The sequence below is a fragment of the Schistocerca piceifrons genome, chromosome 5 (genome assembly GCF_021461385.2).
Source record: "Schistocerca piceifrons isolate TAMUIC-IGC-003096 chromosome 5, iqSchPice1.1, whole genome shotgun sequence".
NCBI lineage: Eukaryota > Metazoa > Arthropoda > Insecta > Orthoptera > Acrididae > Schistocerca > Schistocerca piceifrons.
The window spans coordinates 239800692-239825065 of NC_060142.1; the positions used below are offsets into that span (position 1 = coordinate 239800692).

General features: G+C 41.8%; 1 protein-coding gene across 2 annotated transcripts in view; it reads left to right on the forward strand.

The window, feature by feature from the left end:
• The window catches only part of LOC124798534, a 114413-nt gene extending 90493 nt beyond the window's left edge, over nt 1-23920 (forward strand). For both annotated transcript variants that reach the window (XM_047261983.1, XM_047261982.1), the window contains one exon: nt 23550-23920. In XM_047261983.1, the coding sequence (XP_047117939.1) occupies nt 23550-23672 (123 nt within the window). In that variant the 3' untranslated portion in view covers nt 23673-23920. The remainder of the gene's footprint in view (nt 1-23549) is intronic.
• The last annotated feature ends 454 nt before the right edge of the window (nt 23921-24374 follow it).

The following is a 24374-nucleotide window of genomic DNA, read 5'->3' on the forward strand; positions in this document are numbered from 1 at the left end:
GGTGGCTTTCTGCTGGATTCCAGGGCACATCGGCATTGCTGGGAATGAAAGTGCAGATCTCGAAGCCAAGGAGGCATGTGCCATCCCCCTGCACACTCTCATCTCGCTGTTGAGCTAAAAAGAGTCGTGCATCGGTGGGAGGATGAGTGGCTGGAAGTGACTGACAATAAGCTCCGTTTAGTCAAGCCCACAACACATGTGTGTTCTTCTTCCTTCCAGCCATGTAGACGGGATGACGTTCTCCTCTCTCATCTTCAGATAGGCCACAGTCCTATGACGCATGGCTTCTTGATCTGGTGAGAGGACCCTCCAATGTGTGGTGCTTGTGGCATCCAGGTCACCGTGCGCCACTTTTGTGACCAGCGGGCCACGGCTGACTTTCCGACAGATCTGCCAACTCTTTTAGGTAATAATCAAACAAATGTGGTTAGAATTTTAAAGTTCTGCGCCTTGTCCGATGTTTTTACTAAGATTTTAGGGAGATGGTTTTAATTTGTTCACAGGGTGACTGGGTCGCCCATATTTTGTGTAAGTGTCCAGCCAGTGACAATTTCCTGTAGTGTCCTTGAAGCTCCTTTCTCGTTTCACTTACATTTTATTCTCTTTTTCATCTTTTCCCACTTTCATTGCATGTATGCTTCTATTTTACAAATGTTGTCCACATTCGTTTCTTTTACTGAGTGTCAGGGTGCTGATAACCTCGGTGTTGGGTGCCCACAAGCCCCAACACACACTAAAGCCGTATGTCCCACCAACCATGAAGTGCTTTTGGTGCTTGTGATTTTGTGCTGCCATTGTACAGCTGGCCATTTGTGTAGTGTTATGGAGACCCACTCCTTGAGGGGATCCCCTGTATTCTGCCACCTGTGTGTGTCAATTGTCATGAGTGCCACTCCCCTCTCTCTCCTAATTCCCCAGCTTACAAGAGAGAAAAGAAGATCAAAGAGAGTACAAGTGCCTGGATCGCCTGTCTTATGCTGAGGCTCATCAGAAGTATGGGAGACTCCATCCAGTGTAACTATCTTCAATGTTTGCCTCTGTTACATCCTTTCCCTCTCCTACTTTCTTCCCCCATCCCCTTCTCCTCTCCCCTTTCCCTGCAGTTCCCACAACCTTCCATCCAGGAGCCAGTCCCCCTGCCCGGCTGAAGAAGTGCCTCCCCCCCCCCTCCTTCTTTGACACCTGTCGGTGATAAAACCCCCCAGTGTCTCTCCAGCTGGGAAGCCTCCACCACAATTTGGCCATGAGATGCACCATCTGCATGCTCCAAGGTCACCTCACTCTCTTTCGGTTCCAGATTTTGCAGACTCCGTACACCCTCTACACCCTGCCCTGCACCACCTCTGAAAGAGGAGAAGAAGAAACATAATTCCCAAGACAAGGCGCCCCCCCCCCCCCCCCCCCCCACCTGGAGGTGCCATCTCCTCCATCGCTGTCTCATTCTGATGTCTTATTTATGAATGTCACACCGTCCTTGTTGGTGATGACCATTGATGGAGTGACATGACATCCTCTCAGCTTCTTTATGTCTGACTCATGCCACACGATCACCAGTAGAATTGCAATGGATACTATCATCACCTACCAGAAATATATTATCTTGTCTTCTCCTTTTCTGCGTTCAGTTGTGATCTTCAAGAAATGCGCTTCTGTGATAACCATTCTCCAACATTTTGTGGTCATCAAGCATTCTGTCCAGGAATGCTGATGGGCACTGCAGCGATTTGAATGATACCCTACACAGACCAACTTCCTCACTTTTTGGCATCTCTGTGATAAGGCATGTTACCTTATTAAGCAGAGTAAAAAGGAATGCTGGGAATGCTATGTTTCCTCCATGGGGACATATTCCTCTTTATCGCAGGTGTGGTACGAGCTCTGTAGCCTTCTGGGCTGCAGCGACAGTCAACTGTCCAGGGTCTTAACCTCCAACGTGCTCTGTGCACTAGTTCATTGGTCCTTACAGAGCACCTTGCGATGGCATCAGCGTCCTCGTTATTTTCTGCTACCTTTTTCTGGCAGAAACACTGAGTTGGGCAGACCCCTCTCTGTTTCTACCTGCACAACAAGACACAGCCCCAGGTCCAGATTCCGTCCACAACTAGATGATCCAGCACTTGGATGTTCCGCAGAGACAACATCTCCTCAGGGTCTTCAGCCACATTTGGCTCATGGGTGCTTTCCCATCACAATGGGTATAGTGACTCTCTTCCAATTATTACCCGCAAATTTTTCTCTCACCGGCTCTTCTGGGTTCAAGTTGGCACTTCACTCAGTGCCTCTCGGATTCAGCAGAACGGTATCCCACAGGGTTCTGTGCTAAGTGTCACACTTTTCCTCGTAGCCATCAATGGGCTTGTAACTCTGTTGGGCCTGTGGCGACCCCGACATTGTATGTCAACAATTTTTGCATGTGGTACAGCTCCCACTTGGTAGCATCTACTGAACGCCAGCTCCAAGGTGCCATCCGATGGGCCTCTGTGTAGGACATCTCCCATGGCTTCTAATTTTCTCCCTCCAAAATGCAGGTTATGCATTTTTGTTGTCGACCCACAGTACACCCGATCCAAAACTTTATTTAGGCAACCAGCTCCTTGATGTTTTAGCACAGTCTCATTTCTTGGGCCTTATTTTTGATAAAAATCTGATATGGCTGCCCCATGACTACATTCATGCGGAAGCTTAATGCTCTCCGCCTCCTGGCCCACACATCTTGGGGTGCAGATGGTACCACTCTTCTCCATTTTTACTGTGCTCTGGTCTTGTCCAGACTAGATTTTGATAGTCAGGTTTATGGCTCAGTTGCCCCTTCCTCTCTGCGACTACTTGACGGTAGGATAGATCTATTCCAGGGTCCTATGATCTGTCGCCCCTATGGTTTTCCGGCATCTGTTACATGCCATAACCCTTTGGTCTCTGCTATCCATGACTTCTGTGCCCTTGGCCATGCTGCCTGTCTAGTTGTCTTTCTCTGGGTCCCAAGTCGTGTGGGCATCCCAGGGAATGAACAGGCTGACCATTTGGCTGGAGAAGCAGATATTTACCCCCCCAATTCCCTTTCATGATTCCAGTACAGCTGCAGGTATGCAGAGCTACATCAGATCTCTCTCTGCCCAAAAGTGGAATGAGATCTGGTGCACTACTGCTCATAGTAATAAACTCCGCACACTCAAGGAGTCTACTGCAGTTTGACACTTTCCCTTCTGCTCCTTTCAGAAGAAGACCACTGTTTTATAACTTCTATACATTGGTCGTATCAGGCTCACCCGTTGTTTCCTTCTGTATAATGAACCACCCCCACAACATGGTTGTGGACCCAGACTGACAATATCCTTCATATTGGTGGAATGTCCCCTTGTTTTGGCTCTTTGTGCTAAGTATAGTCTTCCAGATTGCTTAATTTTAATATTAGCAGATGATTCACGGATGTTTGACCTGGCCCTCAGTTTCCTCTGCAAAGTGGTTTTGACTTTCAGATATAATGGTGTGCTTTACAACTGGAGCAGCGGCAGGGTGGTTGTGGTCCGGAACCTCTCTTCGTATCTTCTTGGTCTGGGATCCCATGAACATAATTTGACTCCCCTGACTTGATCTTTCCACTTTGAGTGACTCTCTTTTTTCTGAGAGTAACTTCGGAATCGCGGGACTGATGACCTCGCTGTTTGGTCCCATAAACCGTCTCAATTAATCAATCAATCAATCATAACACTCATCCATGGCAGTTGGGTTGCTAAATAGGTCATTTGAACTGACCTGACACTGCTGCAAAATTGCCTCTGCTGCCTCAGTTTGGCAGGATTTTTAATGGGTGTCGAGCAGTCGCTGAATCCAGCAGGTGGCAACCTTCTCAAGTTCAAAATATGCAAGATTTTGGAAACTGATCTATGACTGATTTTCAGTATCTGTATAATATTGTCTTGATTGTGACATGCTATGGCTTCCACTTCTCTTGATATTTCTGATTTTTCACAGAGAGACAGTCTGCTGCTTTGTTCTTCACATCATTCAGACTTTTTTGACCATACTGGATGGATCTGCACCACATGACCATAAAATGGTGCATTGGTACCATATATTTCCACAATTTCAGCATGGTATCCTTTAAATATCAAGAATGAATTGCCTCACAATACTCCACTTCATTAACTGGCTGCACCGTTTTTGTAAAAGTGTAATACAAAGTTCTCCTCACACTGCCATGTAAAAAAGCAAATTCATTATCGTACAACCTTTCTTATTCTTTCCTTAGTTATAATTTTGAAGATATAGGAAGGGTGAACATTACAAAAAAAAGAAGAGAAAAGAAAAGAAAAATGCTCTGTTTTGAGAGCCATTTTCAAATTTAACCAATTCTTCCCATTTTCCAATTTGGAATTCTGAAGTTGCATATGTTTTCTCCATTTTCCAGTACTTTCTAAGCAATTTGAGGTTCACCAAAAATGTAATTTTCGTGAAAAAGATTGAAACCACTATTTCCAAGGAAAATTGTGTTATGCTTTACATTAAGACTATTTTCACTGCCAACATTAACTCAAATGATATGTTTCTTCGATGGATGTATAGTATGTTGCTTAACTATTTCATGGTATTGTTACCTAATTTCTGTCCATGCATATTAGTTGTTGCAGGAATATTGATTTTTACCAAAGCTGTTTCAACACACAAATGTGCAAAAGTCTCCTGAAAACACACACACACCAGGTGTCTTTCTTCAGAGTCATCATGTATATTTCTCCGATGTTTTGACAGATATTTGGAAATTTGTTTTTGCAATGTGTAGACTGAGGTGGCCCAAACATATTGCTCGTAACGTCTTTCATGTGATGTCCAGTGACACTGGAAAATGTCAGTTTGTTCCCTGTTACAAACAAAATTATTTTTTAAGCAAAATGTGATGTGCCCATTCAACAGTGTGTTTCCAAATTAGTCAAGTGTTACATATGTTTCAGTAATGTATATTAACAGGAACTGTAAAACATGAAGAATACCTAGTATTCTAGCAGCGACTGGCAAGGCAAGGGGAAGACCTCAGGCAAGACCAACCGATTTGCCTTGTATTTGACAGATCACTTGTGCACAACCTAAACTGAAAGATTTTAAGATATTTTGGTTCAACAACACCCCCCCCCCCTCCCCCAATTTTTGAGAAAACTACCCCTGACATTCATGACACACAATCCACTCAGAATTGACAAGATCAATAGAAGATTGAAAGCTGAGCATTTTTCATCAGCATATATGGTGTCCACAAATGCAAATTTTCCCAGAAATCAAGAAAAGAAACGTTTTTGAGTACCGCTTATGTATTGATATGGTAAGCGCTGTTCAGTGAAAGTGCTACTGATGTAGCGACTAAGGCATCTGGCTGCGGAGTGGAGAACTTGTGTTCGATTCCCATTTGCTTTCTTCTTTTTCTTCTTCTTCTTCTTCTCCTCCTCCTCCTCCTCCTCCTCCTCCTCCTCCTCCTCCTCCTCTTCTGTCTTCCTCTTCTTCTTTTCAAATTTTGTCGACATAGGAGGATTGATAAGGTAAATAAATCAATAGGGAATAATAAGGCAGGCTAATAAATTTCTCAAATGACATGGCTTAGTAAAGAATTAGAAACTTAATCCTTATCAATTTACAAGGTCTCTTTCACTCATTCTGTTACATATCCTCGCCGCACGGGATTAGCCGCACGGGATTAGCCGAGTGGTCTTAAGGCACTGTGTGTGTGTGTGTGTGTGTGTGTGTGTGTGTGTGTGTGTGTGTGTGTGTGTGTGTGTAAGCTTAGGGACTGATGACCTTAGCAGTTAAGTCCCATAAGACCTCACGCACATTTGAACATACATATCCTCAGTTTCCTTCCAACAACTGGATGGATGATACTTGTCATATAAACTTTGGAGGTGAATACACTTATGGCTTAAAAAACAGCTAACAGATGCAACTTCATGCAGCTATTTCACTCCCTCCAAACATTCTGAGGAAAACAAACTTGGTTTATATTTAAAAATATTTATTTTATGGGAATTAATTTTGATCCATATCACGCATTCAATAACATTTTCTGAAAAAACTGGTACTGGAAGTGCATCATGAATTATGCTGTGGATCATTACTGCATCCATTCAGTTGTGCAATTCCCACTTGGTTTTCTGAAGGAGACTGTAATTTTGAAGCCTCTAAATAAAGTTTTTAACTTGGTGATAAAAATAAACATCTCCTGGTACACAGGTGTGCCGTTTGGTGGTGTTACTTCTACCATGCAAGTCAGTCAGACCTTGTCTCATGTAAACATGCTATCACATGTGATGACCTAGCGAGGTGGCGCAGTGGGTAGACACTGGACTCGCATTCGGGAGGACGACGGTTCAATCCCGGGTCCGGCCATCCTGATTTAGGTTTTCCGTGATTTCCCTAAATCACTCCAGGCAAATGCTGGGATGGTTCCTCTAAAAGGGCACAGCCGACTTCCTTCCCCATCCTTCCCTAATCCAATGAGACCGATGACCATGCTGTATGGTCTCCTTCCCCAAACAACCAACCAACCTATCACATGTGATGATGTTAGTTTGTCCATCCCAGGACTTCAGTATCAGACAAAATTTGTTATCAGGGACATATGACTTTCAAAATTCTCAAGGTATGTTTTGCAAATTGAATTCGTCTACTTCCAACATTTCGAGTACATGAAGATAACATTTATAATGAATTGATTAAACAATTGACCTCTTCTATATCCCAAGAAACAAATTAATCATTAGTTCCTTATAAGCACAGGAAAACTTGTGGCAACAGTGCTACAGACACTGTTTTTGAATATTGCAACATGTATGAATGCATTATTTCATCTACACTACCAGCTGAGAGAAGGGTTAGTTTTTATCTCTAACGTGATAATGTGTCGACTGCTTGTCATCACAGCAATCTTACTTGGAATGAGGATTAAAATTGTAATTCTTTGCTAGTCCAAATTGTATGAGAAATTTATTTGGCTATTTGTTGCTATTACTTATTGCTCTTCTTAACTTACTGAGCCTATTTCCACAACTTTTGGTGTGGGGAAAATATACAGATGAAGGGGCTGGGGGGGGGGGGGGGGGGGGGCAGATTGTGGAATACAGTTGGGAATTGAACAGAGATTCTCTGTTTCCCAGCAAGATGCTTTGGTCATATGCCAACAACACTTTTGTTTAACAGTGCATACCTCATAGATACACAACTGGCAGTCAGAAAGGTTTTGTGAAAATATGGATCAGCTGACCCCATATATGTTAGTGAAAAACACTCATTTTTAAATTATACAGGGTGATTCAAAAAGAATACCACAACTTTAGGAATTTAAAACTCTGCAATGACAAAAGGCAGAGCTAAGCACTATCTGTCGGCGAATTAAGGGAGCTATAAAGTTTCATTTAGTTGTACATTTGTTCGCCATTTCAGCCAATAAAGTTTTTGGTCCCTTTTTCTTCGAAGGTGCTACTGTAACTGGACTACAGTATCTGGAGATGTTAGAGAATTGGCTGTTCCCTCAGCTCGAACAAGAAGCACAACAATTCATATTTCAGCAGGATGGAGCGCCACCACATTGGCACTTATCTGTCCGTAACTACCTGAACGTCAACTACCCGAGGCGATGGATTGGCCGCCAGGCAGCCCGTGACAGAGCACTTCATCACTGGCCTCCAAGAAGCCCTGATCTTACCCCCTGCGATTTTTTCCTATGGGGGTATGTTAAGGATATGGTGTTTCGGCCACCTCTCCCAGCCACCATTGATGATTTGAAACGAGAAATAACAGCAGCTATCCAAACTGTTACGCCTGATATGCTACAGAGAGTATGGAACGAGTTGGAGTATCGGGTTGATATTGCTCGTGTGTCTGGAGGGGGCCATATTGAACATCTCTGAACTTGTTTTTGAGTGAAAAAAAAACCTTTTTAAATACTCTTTGTAATGATGTATAACAGAAGGTTATATTATGTTTCTTTCATTAAATACACATTTTTAAAGTTGTGGTATTCTTTTTGAATCACCCTGTATATCGATTCTGTTAATTCTCAGTTGATTTTGCCACATGAGCTTTAGTAGGAGTCTCAAAAATGTGGGAATGGAGTTAAATTATCTTAGAATCTTTCATTTTTTTTAGGTTAAAAAAGTGACTTGCAAAGTGTGCGGATTTGGTTGGCCATGTCTGTGGTCTCCTCCTTGTGAGTAGTTTTGCTTTGTGACACACGAGGCAGCAGCAGCCAATGTGGGGCAGGCAGTATAGGGTCTTCAAGATGTACTGCAATTGTATGTACATGTGTGGCAGTACACGCCTCAACTTGTTATTATTTTGACAGTTGTGTGGTTGGCTGCAATTTGTTCTTCACAAGATGAGACATATACCGGCATACTTTTATACATGTTTATCTGTTGTAGGCATCTTACAACCATTTGTGTGTCATAACAGTACTTACAGTGTGTCACTGAAGATGGGCATGCAGCTCCTATATCAATCGGGCATAATATAATTTTAAAAATAAGTCTTGTGCAGCTGATATTGAGTACAGCCCTTTTTTGTGCAGCTGATATTGAGTACAGCCCATGTACCAGTCTAGCATAATAGAATTTTAAAAATAAATCTTATGTATCTGATGACAGTTTTAGTAATAAAAAATGAAGTTTCTGAGATTTCATATCACTAACAGTCTAATGTTTAAATAATGGGGATATACAACTTTAGTTGAGTGTTCTAGATACTGTAGCTTTTTCTAGACAGTTTATAGAACAATCATTGCAGATGTTGTTTTCCATTTGTCTGAATCACGATGACAATATACATAATCTATTCCTGTTGGCTTCACCTTAGGGGAGGTTGGTTCGAGTTATAAGGTCTTCAGTTTTCTTTCACAAGGCTTGGAGCAAATAGAAAAAATTGATTTGGCTTAAAATATGTGAGTACTCTTTTTGTATGTAGGACACAGATAATAGCACTGTATGGCACACACAACAGTATCTGTAGGGAGAGTGAGGACTGATCTGTGTACAAGAAACAGCGAGATTTTGTATGAATGCATGCTTTCACAGTGATTTCACCAGAAAACACCTGGATACAAACGGCCGTGAGCTTTTGGCCATTCACCTGCAACTGACAAGGTCACTTTCAGCTTTGGATTGGGACTAGATCGACACAGCAACAGTTGCACAGCAAACATCATCGAGACAGAGAGCAATGGAGAAGCAGAAAGGGAAATTCAATAGACTTTTGCTGCAACAACATGGAGCAGAACATAAAGTTACGGAACATGCTGTGATCAACATGACAGCAAGAAACATTGATGCAGGTGCCATCTCAGCACTTAAGAAGGGACTTGACTTTGCTCCTTCACCACGAAGCATCCCCGTCACTGACATATTGAGTGGTGTTGAACAAGTGGTTCATAAGTTTCCAAGTGATGTGGCTTGGGAAATTCGTAGAGAAACAGGCCGTATCCTTTTAAAATCCAAACCACCAGTTTCAAATATGACTAGAGCTGAACACAGAGACCTCCGTGCTCTCCGGAATGACCTTCTCACCGTCGTTGCTCATCAGTGTGGGATCCGTACCAGGTCGGGTTGACGGAGGAGATAGAGAAGATCCAAAGAAGAGCGGCGCGTTTCGTCACTGGGTTATTTGGTAACCGTGATAGCGTTACGGAGATGTTTAATAAACTCAAGTGGCAGACTCTGCAAGAGAGGCGCTCTGCATCGCGGTGTAGCTTGCTCGCCAGGTTTCGAGAGGGTGCGTTTCTGGATGAGGTATCGAATATATTGCTTCCCCCTACTTATACTTCCCGAGGAGATCAAGAATGTAAAATTAGAGAGATTAGAGCGCGCACGGAGGCTTTCAGACAGTCGTTCTTCCCGCGAACCTTACGCGACTGGAACAGGAAAGGGAGGTAATGACAGTGGCACGTAAAGTGCCCTCCGCCACACACCGTTGGGTGGCTTGCGGAGTATCAATGTAGATGTAGATGTAGATGTCCTACCAGCTGACGAGGGCAATGCTGCTGTCTTAATGGAACGAGCCGACTATGGCGCAAAAATCAGACAGATGTTGGAGGAATACACATACCAAAAACTACCTCGGGACCCAACATGCAGAATAGTGAGACTTCAGAGTTTCTCAAACGATCATCACTGGACCACGTTCTATGGTCTGCCGAAGGTGCATAAGAAGGACACACCGTTGACACCGATAGTGAGTACCATCGGATCGCCAGCCTATAAACTTGCTAAACATCTGGCCAGCCTCCTCTCTACGCACGTTGGACATTGTGGACACCATATAAAGAATACGGTGGACTTCATCAATTGAATTAAAGGTCTGCGACTTGTTGAAGGGGATATTCTGATTAGCTTCGAAGTGATTTCTTTATTCACGTGTGTCCCCATCGCAGACTCTATTGACTTGCTGTCCCAACTCTTTGACGACACCATCATGGATTTATTTAAGCACACTCTGTCGTCGTCATATTTCTTACATGATAAAGAACATTTTAGCCAAACTGACGGCGTGGCGATGGGAAGTCCATTAGCTCCAGTAGTAGCCAACCTCTTTATGGAGCATTTCGAAGACATCGCCTTGGACACAGCTCCTGCAAAGCCGAGCTATTTTTATCGCTACGTCAACTATACCTTCGTCATTTGGCCACATGGACAAGAAAAATTAGAAGAGTTCCTGGAGCACCTCAACAGCATCCACAACCACATCAACTTCACAATGTAAGTAGAGAAGCAGGGTTCCCTGCCGTTCTTGGATGTGCTTGTCTGTCGTAAACCCAATTGGTCTCTAGGTCATAGCATTTACCGCAAGCTCACCCACACGGATCGGTATCTGCACGCCACCAGCTTCCATCACCCAGCACAGAAAGAGTCAGTTCTGAGGACCTTAGTACATCAAGCTGAAACCATCTCAGATGCTGAAAACTTGCCGAGAGAATTGAGCCACTTACGCAAAGTTTTTGAAGAAAATGGTTACAACAACAAACAGATCTCACAAGCAGTGTCATCCAAGCTTCAAAGGAAGAAGACCTCTTAAGAAGACACCAAGCAACTTGCATTCTTACCGTTTTGTGGTTCGACAACAGGGAAGATTAGTCGGCTCCTGAAGAGCCATAAAATAGACACAATCTTCAGGCCTCCAGCAAAGATCCGGCAACTAATGAAATCTGTGAAAGACAATGTAGGCCTCAGAACACCAGGAATTTACAAGATCCCATGTGGATGTGGGCAGTTTTATGTCAGCGAGAATGTTCGCACTATTGAACAGTGCCGAATAGAACATGAAAGGTGTTACCATCTGTGCTATCCCGAAAAGTCAGCTGTAGTAGAACATGCTCTGGAAAACAGACAGCGAATTGCATTCGATGAGACATCTATTATTAAATGGACTAATGGCTTCTGGGATAGCGTGATAAATGAAGCCATAGATATTAGAATTTCTGACTGCACCTTCAATAGAGAATGGTGGATTGCAGCTGAGTACAGTGTGGGATCAGGTGTTGAGGGAGTTGAAACAGGCCCGGCAGTTGCGCAGCCAAAACATTACCATATATGGTGCAGGATCGAGCACCAGTGACGTCACGAGTGACGGTGCGGCTATATAAGCACGGCAATGACAACTACACGACAGTCATCCACTTGACAATGGCAGAGGAGATCTCCGCCGAAAGCTTGTGGGCAGTAAACCACTTGACACAGCTCGAAACCCGAGAATGTTTTATTAGCAAGATTTTCATTACAAGAGCAGCAGGTAATCATTCGTTTTCTCCACTGTGTTTTGTGATACCCTTTGAAATTCATCGCCTGTTGAGTGAGACTTGCGGTGATGATGCCATAAATGTGAAGAATGTGTGTTCATGGATGGATAAGTTCAAAGAAGACCAAACTTCATATGACAGTGAACTAAAACTATTTTGGCTTCGAATCGTTCCGTCTGATAACATAGTCATGCAAGTGCAGACAGTTGTTTTGGAGAATTGCCAATTGAGTGTGAAAGCTGTTGCCTCTGAAATTAGCATTACCCTGCGATGTGTGCAGACTTGAAAAAACTGTGCTCCATGTGGGCGCAAAGAATGTGGACATACAGGAGCTGTGCGTTTGGCAATTTGCTCAATAATGTTCACACATGATGATGACATAAAAGGGACTTTCCATTAACTATTGTGATGGTGGATGAAACTTGGATGCCAATTTGCAATTTTGAAATGAAGTGCTTACAGGTACCATGAAATCATGGCATTGATGCTGTGAAAAGTGTGTGTGGCTGCCGGGACATTACATTCAAAAATGGCAGAATTTCCAGATTTTGTTTGCAACTATTTTCTGATAAAAAAAAGCAGGAGGCCTTGGACCCTCAATCCACCTTGTGCACTACCTCATAAAAACTGTAAAGTACTCATAAGGGGAAGATGATACTAAATGAAAATTCACAGGTTGAGAGGGTATGTGATGTTACTTCAATAATTACACTCAAGTCAAATTTATGTAGAACTTGGCTGTAAGAACCCACTTATCATCATGATGTAAGAACCCACTTATCATCATGATGTTGCCCCTCACTCCTGGGTGCATCCACTGATCCAGTTGGGAAGTCTTTATTAAAGTCGTCATATCCTCTCTCCACAGGGAAGCTGGCTCACAACTCTTGTAACTGGACCTTGATATCCCGAATACTGACTCTGGGACAGAGTTGACATCCAAGTTAGTCCCAAACAAAATCTATCAGGACAAATCTGGAGAGCTTGCAGGGCACTGGAGTACCTCAACATGAGGATGCCGACAATATGCTGTTGTACTGTCAGACTTCCCTCAGACACTACCAGCTGAGACCTGAAGCCATACCCAATGGCTCCCCACTGTATGATGCCTGGACCCACACTACTATGTTACTCCAGAATATACGAAGAATGGGACCCCTCCATAGATTGCAGAACCATTATTATGTGCTGAAGACAATGTAACACCATCCGTCAGTATCCCAGTCATGACACCACTCAAACATGGCCATTTGTGTTGTGTTGATGGCAGCCTATGCATGAGATGGCAATTTCCTAGCCTGGTTGCTGATGGCTCACCAATGATTAGGATGGCACAAATGTTGCAGGAAGTCCATTACTTGTTCTCTTATGGCAGACAACCATTACTTGTTCTCTTGTGGCAGGCACAGATGAGAAGGGGATACAATATGCTTGGTGCACAATGTAGTGATCCTCTTCTTTGGTGACTGGATGTGGTTGGCCAGACCTTGACAACAAGTATGCCTGCCCTCACATTCCCATGCAGTCCAACATCAGGCCACTGTCATGTTGGAATGACCCCCACAAATCTGAATATTGCACAACTCAGCCAGTCAACCAAATGGAGAGCCACAATGAGGTCCCATTCAAACCGTGTTAAGTGCTGATAAACACTGTCTTACACTCAGCAAATTAGTATCCTTCACACTGATCATTGTACGTCTGATGCTCTTCATGCTTCTTACATATTCTAACAGGCCTGGTAACAACACTAAGCACAAACAAAAGTAATACACTATGGTGGCTTTTCTACCTGTAAGATAGAATTGTAATTCTGATCATTTACATACCCACAATGGAGCATACCAAGTTAGACTGATATCTGACCATGTCTTATGGGTGCTTCTTTTTTGTCAAGTAGTATATTTTCCACTTCTGTCCAAGTCAGAGGAGACTGAGTCTGCTTTGGTAGCCTGGCATTCAGTCCAGATATTTTCACAGTTCATCATATTTCAGTGTATCATCCCATTCCATCTCAATCATTATTGATCTCTTCATGCTCACAGTTATGTTTATGCATTTCCATAGCCACAAAGACACTTGTCAGTTGAAAGTTGTTTCTGTATGCCTCATTAACTTATTTACACAGGGTGACTGAAAAATTCTCGATCCACCCAATAAAGGTTGTCAGTAGCCAAAATGGTTATGTCTATTCTTCGATACAGTCCCCTTTTAGGGACACACCCTTTGCCACCAGTGCTGCAGGCCCATTATACCCTTCTTGTGGAATGTTTCTTTCTGAATGACAAAAAAAAGTCCTCTACCACAGCCACGGCATCATCATCTGATCAAATATGGGTTCCAGCTAGATGTTTCTTGAGCTTAAGGACGAGATGAAAGCCGTAGGGGGACAAATTGGGTGAATGTTTATGCAGTTGGAAGCCACAGGACTCGATGGAAGACTTTTCAATGACGGGTATGTGTGCAGGCGCATTGTCCTGATGAATGTTTTATCAACATCTTAACACATTTCACTTTGATGGCCTCCCTCAAACACATTAGATGAACAGCATAATATTCTCCATTTACTGTTTCACCTTTTTTGAGGTATGCAGTCAGGGTAAACCCCCCCCCCCCCCCCCCCCCAACCCGAAAAAACAGAGGCTATCACCTTGCCAGCTGATGTGACTGACTCGAACTTCGTCGGGTGGGTGAGGAGTGGTGTTTCCACTGTTTCAATTGGACACTGGATTCAGACTTAAAGTGGTGAGCCTATGCTTCATCCATTGTCACAAAACATTTGAGAAATGTCACAGGAACTGCCTCAAAAGTGGTCAAATTTTCAGTAGATATGACATGTGTCTGGCATTTGTCTTCTGGTGTGAACATTCTTGGGATCCATCGACATGAGACCTTTGGCATAAGCACAATTCTTATGATGTGTCCGGTACATTCCTGTGTTATGCCCACTCTCTTTGCAAGGTAGTGTTCTGTCACATGCCAGTCTGCCATGATGATATCCTGCAATGCAGTAATGTTTTCCTCCATGTTGGTCGTTAATGGATTTCCACTAGTGAGGTGCATCGTGGCCAGAAGTGTTGCCCCACTTGAATTCTGCCACCCACTTTTTCACATTCAAGTAGGAGGGGAATCCGTTTCTAATGTCTTTGTCAGGTCATTGTGGATCTCCTGTGCTCTCATGGCCTTTTTCAGCAAGGACTAGATGACCGCATGCTTGCACTCTATCTATTTTTCAACTGTGTATACCTTGGACCTTCAAGCTCCAGTATATGTAACAAAAAAGATATTAAGGAAAAACTTGGCATGTGACCATGTATGAAAACTCCACCACCTGTCCAAACAATAAAACCATGTTTTTATTACTGCACACCACTTGTTTCAAATTAGTTAACATATTGTGCCAATCTTCCGTTTCCAAGTGGTTGCCCTGAATCGTGAGGTGCATTTTCAGGTTTTCCATTTTCAAGCAGCTATGATTATTGTTGAGGATTGTTTTGTGCCCGGAAAAGCTTTTCTTCCACATAACAGGATGTCACAGGAACACATTTGAAGGTGGGGTCTCTACAGGCCAGCTTTAGTTTGTCATCTTCAAATCTTGTGACATTCCCAGAAAGACTGCCACAAATTTTGTACATTGTGGATTATCCAGGACTCTTCTGGAGAACACTTTGCAATTGATTGTTCACTTTGTTAGCCACATGACCATGAGTTTGACCCAATTCACTTTGCACATGATGCACAATATCCAGGCCATCACACAGCTGAGTACCAGCAGCTTCCACTCATGTGATGTCTTTTGATACCACAGAAAAGTTGATACTGATGTATGCACACCTTTCACAATTTTTACAGCATCTGATTTGTGACTATCAAGCTCACAAAATATTGTCTTTATTTTGGTACAGTTGCTACAATAATACTCAGCAGCATTAAGCCAAGAACCACACATTTATGAATGGGCCGAGTCGGAATCGGCAGTGGAGATGCTTGTTCCTTGAATTTCTGAAACTGTAGCGGAGCTTCCACATACATTTTCTTGCCACAGGAAATTAATTTGTCAACATCATAGTAATTTGATGACACCTCTTCTGCTGCTCTGTGTAACACATGTGCAGAGTAAGGTGAGGGAGGTACAATGTACTGGGGTAGAGAATCTGAAGCTCCTTGGCCACTTAAGTCATGTATGAAGCATCCTCTGTTACTAGCAGTAGCCGTTCAGTGTTCACACCATGTGGCCACATAAGCTTCATAGAGTCATCAAACAAAATGGCAATTGTCAAGTTGTTTACTCTCTTGAAAGCTTCACATGTCAGGAGGAACATTTCTCCAGCCCTGTCGACTTTCAGAACACCAACAAAACCATTTGCAACTTAATGCGTACACACATCGGGGATGTCATCTGTGAACACACAGACCATTTGATCAACTACACTAATTATTATTTTGTTGCTTACTTCCTCGTAGCACATTGAGAAATAGTTCTTCTCTATGTAGACTCATCTGGAACTGGACATTTCATGTAAATCTCCGAGAACTATCTGAAGTAGCGATTCTTCAGTTTCTCTAATTGGATGTTGCAAGACACCATCATCTCTCACACGTGCTTGAAGAATGATTTCAGTCTTAAAGATGGACCCCTCTCCTCAGATAACAGTGTTTGTCTATTGTCGTTTTCAGCACTTTTCTTCACACAGTTTGATGGTATTACAGTGTTGTTGCACATTCAAGTCCTTTTCTGCACTAACTTTAACTTCGCATAGTTTGCAAAATAATATTTTCCCCATCAGTGCTGAAAAACTTATCTTCAGAATCACAAACAAAACATTGCAACTTCTGCTTTTGGAGCATCATACTTTTGACATGTTGAAGCAGACTGAGATTGTATTCAAACTGAACTGTGTGAAAATGTCCATCTTTGTTGGGTCAGAGAGAATTTTGTCGAGCCTGTGCCAAACTGTCATACGTCAGCGAACCGACTAGTGTGTTACACTACTTGTCTACTATAATCCTGATAAATAAAGTACTGTAGTAATTGTTGTGCTTATTTGTGACAATATCACCTGAAACATTTTCGTGTGAGCAACATTTTTGTGTTTTTATTCTTGTGGCCTGAAAAGAAAGACAAATATGCATTTTGGAAAAAGGTTGACTGAAATACGACCTATTATGGCAAAAGTTAGCTGAAAGTATCTATTACTAAAAACAGTGTACATATGGGCTTCATATGCACAGTAGAAATTCATTTTTCTGCACTACAAAGCCTGGATACATGTGTAAATTGTTGTAGATTTCACCCTGATGTTCAGGAAAAAAATATGACTTCTCAATAAAATCCAAGCTCTATTGAACACAAATGCATTCAGTTTAATAACTGGTTTTGATTACTGCAATCATCATCAAGTTATCTAAAAAAGAACGGATGTTAATATTTATAAATAAAAGCATTAGATAAGTTACAACACTGTGATCACATGACCTGAGAAGCAATTAACAAATAACACACCTGATTCCATAAATTTAGCAAAAGAAGCAAATCAAATTTTTAGCAATGATTGGTATCACCACAAAATATAGAAGCATGTTGAAACTGTGATGAATACACGTAGTATGTGTTGTTGGGCCATCATTAGCATGCTTGCTACCATGAAAGCCTAGTGAAAGAATGGCTAACATAAGGTGGAAAAGCCATTGAGCATCAGTTGAAATGAATTGAGACATGCAGTGCATCATTATATGCATCCAAAGGACATGCGCATAAATCAGCATTGCTTAAACATCTCAAGGTTCACATGATGCAAGTTGGTCAGTGGTGATGTGCCATTGAACCTTTGTTTTCTTTATTATTGTGAGCAAGTTGCAGTGGATGTCTACATGAACTGTATTTTATTCTCAATAATGCTACTCTTCAGTCTTACAGAAAATTATGGTGGGTTTTAGATGTACAGTGTTTAACTTTCCCTTTCCATCTAACTTAAAAAAATCATTCAGCTTATCTATTTATAACTAAGAGTATTTAACTTTTGACAAAATTTTCCTGTCACAAATCTAAGTTTTTCACATTTAGTAACTAGTGGAGTAAAGGAAACACTCACCAAATAGTTGAGGTACTGAGGCATCAGTTGGCAATAAACAAGACTGAACACTTTGCTAGCTTTTGGGAAAGGCAGCAGGTGCATAGGATAGGAATGTGGCACCATTGAAATTTTTTGTGGTGACAGATGGGGAGTTGTGCACAGCACATAATGACATAGAGGATTGGATTGGTAGGGGAGATGACCACGACCAGGAGGGGTAGTAGTCTGTGGAGAAGACGAAGTGTGTACTGGATGACTGAATTTAGGTTCCTGGAGCAAGGTGTAGCTGGGTTTGGGGAAGGGGCTTGCAGAGATTAAAGCCAGTTGGATAACAGGAACAAGGAATGTGCTGCAAGGACAACTCTCCTCCATATAATTTAGAGGAGGTATATGGGGAAGGACCCAGATACCACTTGTTATGAAACAGTCATTGAAATAGAGTCTATTGTGCTTTGTCACGGAGTTGTCAGTTCTGATCTTGGCCATTTTTGGCAGCAGCTATTCACATGAGGGGACAGGTGGTTGGTAGTCATGCCCACATAAAATACTTTGCATAAATTACAGCAGAGCTGACATGACATGACTGATTTCACAGGTGACTCTGCCTCTGGCAGGATAAGATAAACCTGTGACAGGACTGGAGTAGAATCTGCTGGGTTGGTGTATGTGATGGGTCTTACTCATTGGTATTTCATAGTGATATTATCCATTCACAAGGGCTTGAAGGTAGGTATGGTGGAACAATGGACTACCACATTGTAGAGATCAGGTAGTTGCAGAATAGCTCTTCGGGAGGGGATGGGAAAGATTGTGGTTAGGGTGTTCCTTATTTCTGTGCTCAATGATCAGTTGTTTCAGTCCCAGACGATGTGAAGTGGCAGTGATGGGGAGGGGGGGGGGGGTGCAGGTGTGTTCTTTTGCAGGTGGTTCCAAGGATGGTTGGAGGATTAGTGGCATGTGTGAATACAGCATGGAAAATGTTTGGAAACTAGGTTTGGTGGAGGGGGAAGGGGTGTAATGCCTGGTGAAGGACATACTAAGATCTTCAGCATACTGGGTAAGGGGTTGTTTACCACTAAAGATGTGCGATCCATAAATGGCCAGAATATATGGGAACTTACTTTGTGTGTGTGGGGGGGGGGGGGGGTGGAGGGGATGGCAGCTATCAAAATGCAAGTGCTCTTGACAGTGATCTTATGGAGAGAGGTGTAGATTAGAGAAGTGGAGGTCAACATGTAGGTAGGTGGCACATTGTGATGTGCAAGACCAGGTGAAATGAAAGGTTGTGACAGAATGTGGATAGTGTCCTGGCCCTGGGTGCAAATCATGAATGTGTCATCAGTGAAATGGAAAGAGGCATGAGGTATGGAATTTGGGTAACTAGGAAGGTTTCCTCTTGATAGCTCATAAACAGATTCGTATGGGAACTTTCCATGTGAGTGCTATGGGCTTGCTATGTATTTGTTTGCAAATTCTCCTTTTAACATAGAAGTTGTATAATGTAAAGATGTAGTTAGTTAAGTTTATAAGGAATGAGGTGTAGGAGAAGGCAAGGCAATGAGCATGAGGGTACGTTGGTGGTTGGTGTGTACAGAGGTAGCGTCAGCAGTGACGATTAGGGAGACAAGTGGTAATGGAGTGGGTGTGGCTGACAGTTGGTGAAAGAAGTGGTCCATATCTTTGATAATAGGAGCCTTGCAACAGGCAATGGGTTTAAGATTTTGATAAAAAAGAGTAAGTTTTCTTTGAATGATAAAGACAGTAAGCAGCTACATTGGCCCTGGTTTGTTAGATTTATTTATGGATTTTGGAAAGCATAGGGATTTAAGGTTATGTTGGACTTATGGGATGGGATCACTATAGCAAGGCTTGTAGGTGTAGAGTCAGACAGTTGGCAGACACCTTCCTCCATGTAAGCATTGTAGTTCACCATGATAGTTGCGAAACTTCTTCTGCAGGGCCTATTATTAAATCAGAGTCTAATGTGAAATTGTGGGTGACTGTTCTTTTCACTGTCTAGAGATTTGTGTACTTGTGAAGAGAGATATTAAAGCAAAATGGGGCCAAGTTGGAATTAGGGAATTCCTAGAAGATGACCAAAGCCTCCATCCAAAACCGTCCAAAAACCAACATTGCTCAAAATTCTGAAAGCCGTAAACTTGCATTACCCCCCCACCCCCACCCTTTCCTATCCCCACCCCTACCCCAAACCTAGCTGCGGACATTTCCTGTGTCATATTCACATATGCCCTTAACCTCTGACTGCCCTCAAGAACCAACTTCAAAACAGCACCCCTCCTTTACCTGTATCATCCTGGAGTGGAAAGCCTTAACCGTATCTTTTGCCAGGACTTTGACAATTTGTCATCATTCCCAGAAATGAGGAGCATCCTACTCAAAATCTTTCCCACCCCTCCCAAAGTACTAATATGCCACCCACCCAAAAGGCACTCTGTGCTACTCCTTTCTTACACAACACCTACTTCCACTCCTTGCTACATGGAAAATATCCCTGTGGAAGACCCAAGTGCAAGACAATGCAATCACTGAGCAGATACTGCTCCAGTCCAGTCACAGGCTTACCTATCTTATCCCAGGCAGGGCCATCTGTGAAAACAGCCATGTCTTATATCAGGTCACAGTATGTTTTGTGGGCATGATTACACACTAGCTGTCCACCCTACTAAATAGCCATTGTCAAACTGCAGCCAAGATCAGATTTGACAGTGCAGTGGCACAACACTGTTGAGCACAATATGCTTGATTTCAGTGGCTACTTCATAACCTGTGCTTTCTGGATCCTTCTCAACAATAAATTGCCTTAAGTATGTAGATGTGAGTCATCCTTGCAACATAGCCTTTGTTCCCGTAATCCTCCTGGCCCAAATCTACCTATCCCCAAGCCCCACACCCACCTGCAGCCCTGCCCTATGACACTGACTTCAGTCATCCTGTGTTCAAACGCTCTTCTCCACGTCTGTCCCTTAGTCTATTCTACTTCTCCCTCCCCACTCACTCTTCCTCCAAGTCATAACTCCTCGATCCAGCCAGAACACGCCTATGCATGTCCTATACTGTGCACCTGCCTGTCCCCTCGCAGCCATCACCCCCCCTCTCCCCGCCCATTTATTCGTGTATCAGTTGCGCAGTCTGAGGTGTCTTGTCACAGTCCGCGCGGCTCCCCCCGTCAGAGGTTTGAGTCCTCCCTCAGGCATGGATGTGTGTGTGGCATCCTTAGCGTAAGTTAGTTTAAGTTAGATTAAGTAGTGTGTAAGCTTAGGGAGCGATAACCTAGGCAGTTTGGTCCCATAAGAACTTGCCACAAATTTCCAACACAAGGATCCAAACAGGTGACAAAAATGAGTACCATAATGTAGATTAAACATGGTAAATAGTTAATCAACAAATCAAAAATGGATATTTGAAGTGACTGTGACAAACCACATCTAAAATCAAAGGGCCATCATGCAAATACAATTTTTGTGGTAAACTAGGGCATAAAAAAGTGAGGTACTTTTTAGGAGACACTGAGTGAACCACATGCAGTCACAAAGCTTATTTTTACTTATTTATCAATTGGCCACTTCCAAAATATGCATTAAAGTCCTTTGCTGCATGAACAGTAGTTGCATATCACACATTTTAATAATTTAAATTACTGAAATGAGATTAATTCTAATTTTTAATCTGGAGTAATACTGACAAGCGACATCAAAGAAATATTGTTCTTTTATATACACATGTTTGTGTGAATGTGGAAGTAAGTGTAAGAAAGAGTTAATAACATGTTTTATTTTAAAAAGGTTGAATACCTGTGCATCATTATCTAACTGAAAATTACAGAAAGCAGTATTAAAATTTGGTATGTTCATTTGGCCTCTTAAATCCAAGAAGCGGCAGAGTACACACATAAAAGAGGGTTGTAATTAGGCAAGTTTTCGGAGCCAGTGGCTTCTTATTCCAGCAGAAGGGCTAAAGATGAGTCCACAACAGGTTTGAAATCCAGTGGAGTAGTTTACCTCAAAAGGTGCAGTATGTAATTAAAGGAAATATTGTGTACTGTTTTCATCAAATGAGAGTTAATCTCAAACAGCTTTTGGAATTAATCATCTCTTATTTCTATGGACTACCATCCTAAAATCAAACTGCACATAACATTGAATGCTTTCATTCAGGAAATGGAAAGAGTAGAGCATTCAGAGAATTGACTTCACTCTCAGGGCGACAAGCATGTAGCCACCTCCGAGTATTAAGGTATGGAAATAAACATACTTTGTTCAATGTTGCTTGCTGCAAGTTTCTTAAGTCAGGACTGCCATTATCTTCAGATTAAGTTATCAACGTGGTAAACTACATCCAATGGACTGCCATAGTAGAAAGGAAACCTGACATATGTCATCACACAAGTGTTTCCAAAAGAGATTCTGAAAAAGGTCCTCAAACTAAGTGACGTTTGACCTTGAAGACAAAGCAAGGGATATTGGTAGATTATTCAAAGTGCTTGCAAAATATGGCTGCCAAAAGATTGTAGGATCCTCATTTGAAAAAAAAAAAATAAAGCTTCTTAATCATACCATACATTAGCCTCAGCAGGTATTTGTGGATTTTTATTTAGATAAATCACATGAACACTATTAAGATAACAAAACAAATTTTGTAGAAGGAGATGACAATTCTCAACCTAACTCCAAATAAGAACCAACATCCATTGATGAAATATTGCTTAGGTTTGAGGTTGATGATGTTCTACCCACACTGAATGAGGCAGTACTAAAAGATGGGGATGTGAGATGCTAGAATTAGTGGAAACAGGCAAAGGAGAGTGTACATACCTTCAACCAGTGAGAGGTAGGAATTTATCCCTGATGTTGATTTTTGAAGTGATGAGGAAAGTAATCCTTCAAATAAGATATTAATTAGTACGGAAAGGTGACCACTAATAACTCTTTTTTGTTTTTCATCCATCTTCTTTTCTGCTTTTCACCTAGTTCTTAATTGTGATTCTCATTTCTCTTCTTCTTGGTCCATTTCTATATCTCGTTCTGTCCTTCTAACTGAATTCATAACATGACAGGGTGTCAAAAACTTGATCTTTGAGTCTAGAATCCAGAACGTATGATTTAGTCCTTTATTCGCACTTGTCTTTAAAAATTGGAAGAGCATGGCAAGATTTTAATTATTGCTGCCATATGTTATTTTATCACATGTGATAATAATGTTTGCCTGCAGTTCTGGTTAGTCTAGCTTGCTGTAAATGATGAATAAGGTTGTTAAGTGACTTTTCACTACCCCATCATTTCATAACATCCCAACACAAAAGTTACACAGGTCAGCTTGCTTTATACTACCATAATGATGAGGTTTATAGTTTATCATAATACAATTCCTTTCCACTTTCCAGCTTGTTTAATAGTCTAAGGATGTCAGTTTGTCTTTTTTTCTGTGAGATCTTTACATTCAGGAGTTATAGTTGTGATAATGATGTTGGTATTTTAACTTTGTTTCTCTTTCCATATATTTTCTTCAGTGCATTATTCTTCCTAAGCTCAGACTTGTGGGGGTGGGGAGAGATTTGTGCGGGTTACAAGCCCAGATGAAGGATACTTATGTGCCTGTTCACTGCTCTGTGTCTTCTGTGTTTGGTGAGAAACATACTCAGTCATGAATTTTCCAGCAATACAAAAATTTTCATTTGATCTATTTTCCAGCTTGATTTGGAGACATTCTTTGAACTATGTGACATGGACCTTAGAGAAATTGGAATAACCAGCAGAGAGGACCGCAGGAAGATTCTGAACGTTATTGCTTCCCAAAGCCATTACTGTACTTGACTTCTGTGAATAGATTTGTGTAAAATATTTATTGCATAACTCTGGACAAGGCATAGTCCTTTGTGTGTGTGTGTGTGTGTGTGTGTGTGTGTGTGTGTGTGTGTGTTTGTTTGTTTTACTTGTTGTGTTGTATATTTGATTTAATTTGTAGATGGCGATTGACTATAATGTAATTAAAAAATGGACAGTAGCAAAAATATATAATTTAAAACTACTAATTAAAAACTCAGTAAATTGTGGATAAATTTCTCCCACTTTGTTGCATCCAGTATTTTTGTAATGTGAACCCTAACAGAAATAGGAACTGATTGTCCATTTATGGTGTCTACTAGCACCATTATCAGTGGTTTTATTAAAGTATTTTGAAGAAATTTGCTGAAAATACCTAAAATTAATTATTTAAAACCTGAGGATGCTAGAAAATGGAGTGCCAAATGAAGAAATTGGAACAGTTCAGACATATTCTTCTGTTTGAGTTCAGTGGAGAGGTGACAGCAATGGAGGCAGCCAGAAACATTTTTACCATGCACTAGATAGAACACAGCAAGAAAATGGTTTTCTTTTTTTTAAAAAAAAAAAAAAAGAGGACTGTTTTGACATTAATGACTATCCATACTTTTGAAGACCTTCGGGGTTTGATGAAGAATCAGCAATGATCCATGTCAGTGTATTTGACAACTGGCAAAAGTGACGAACTGTGAT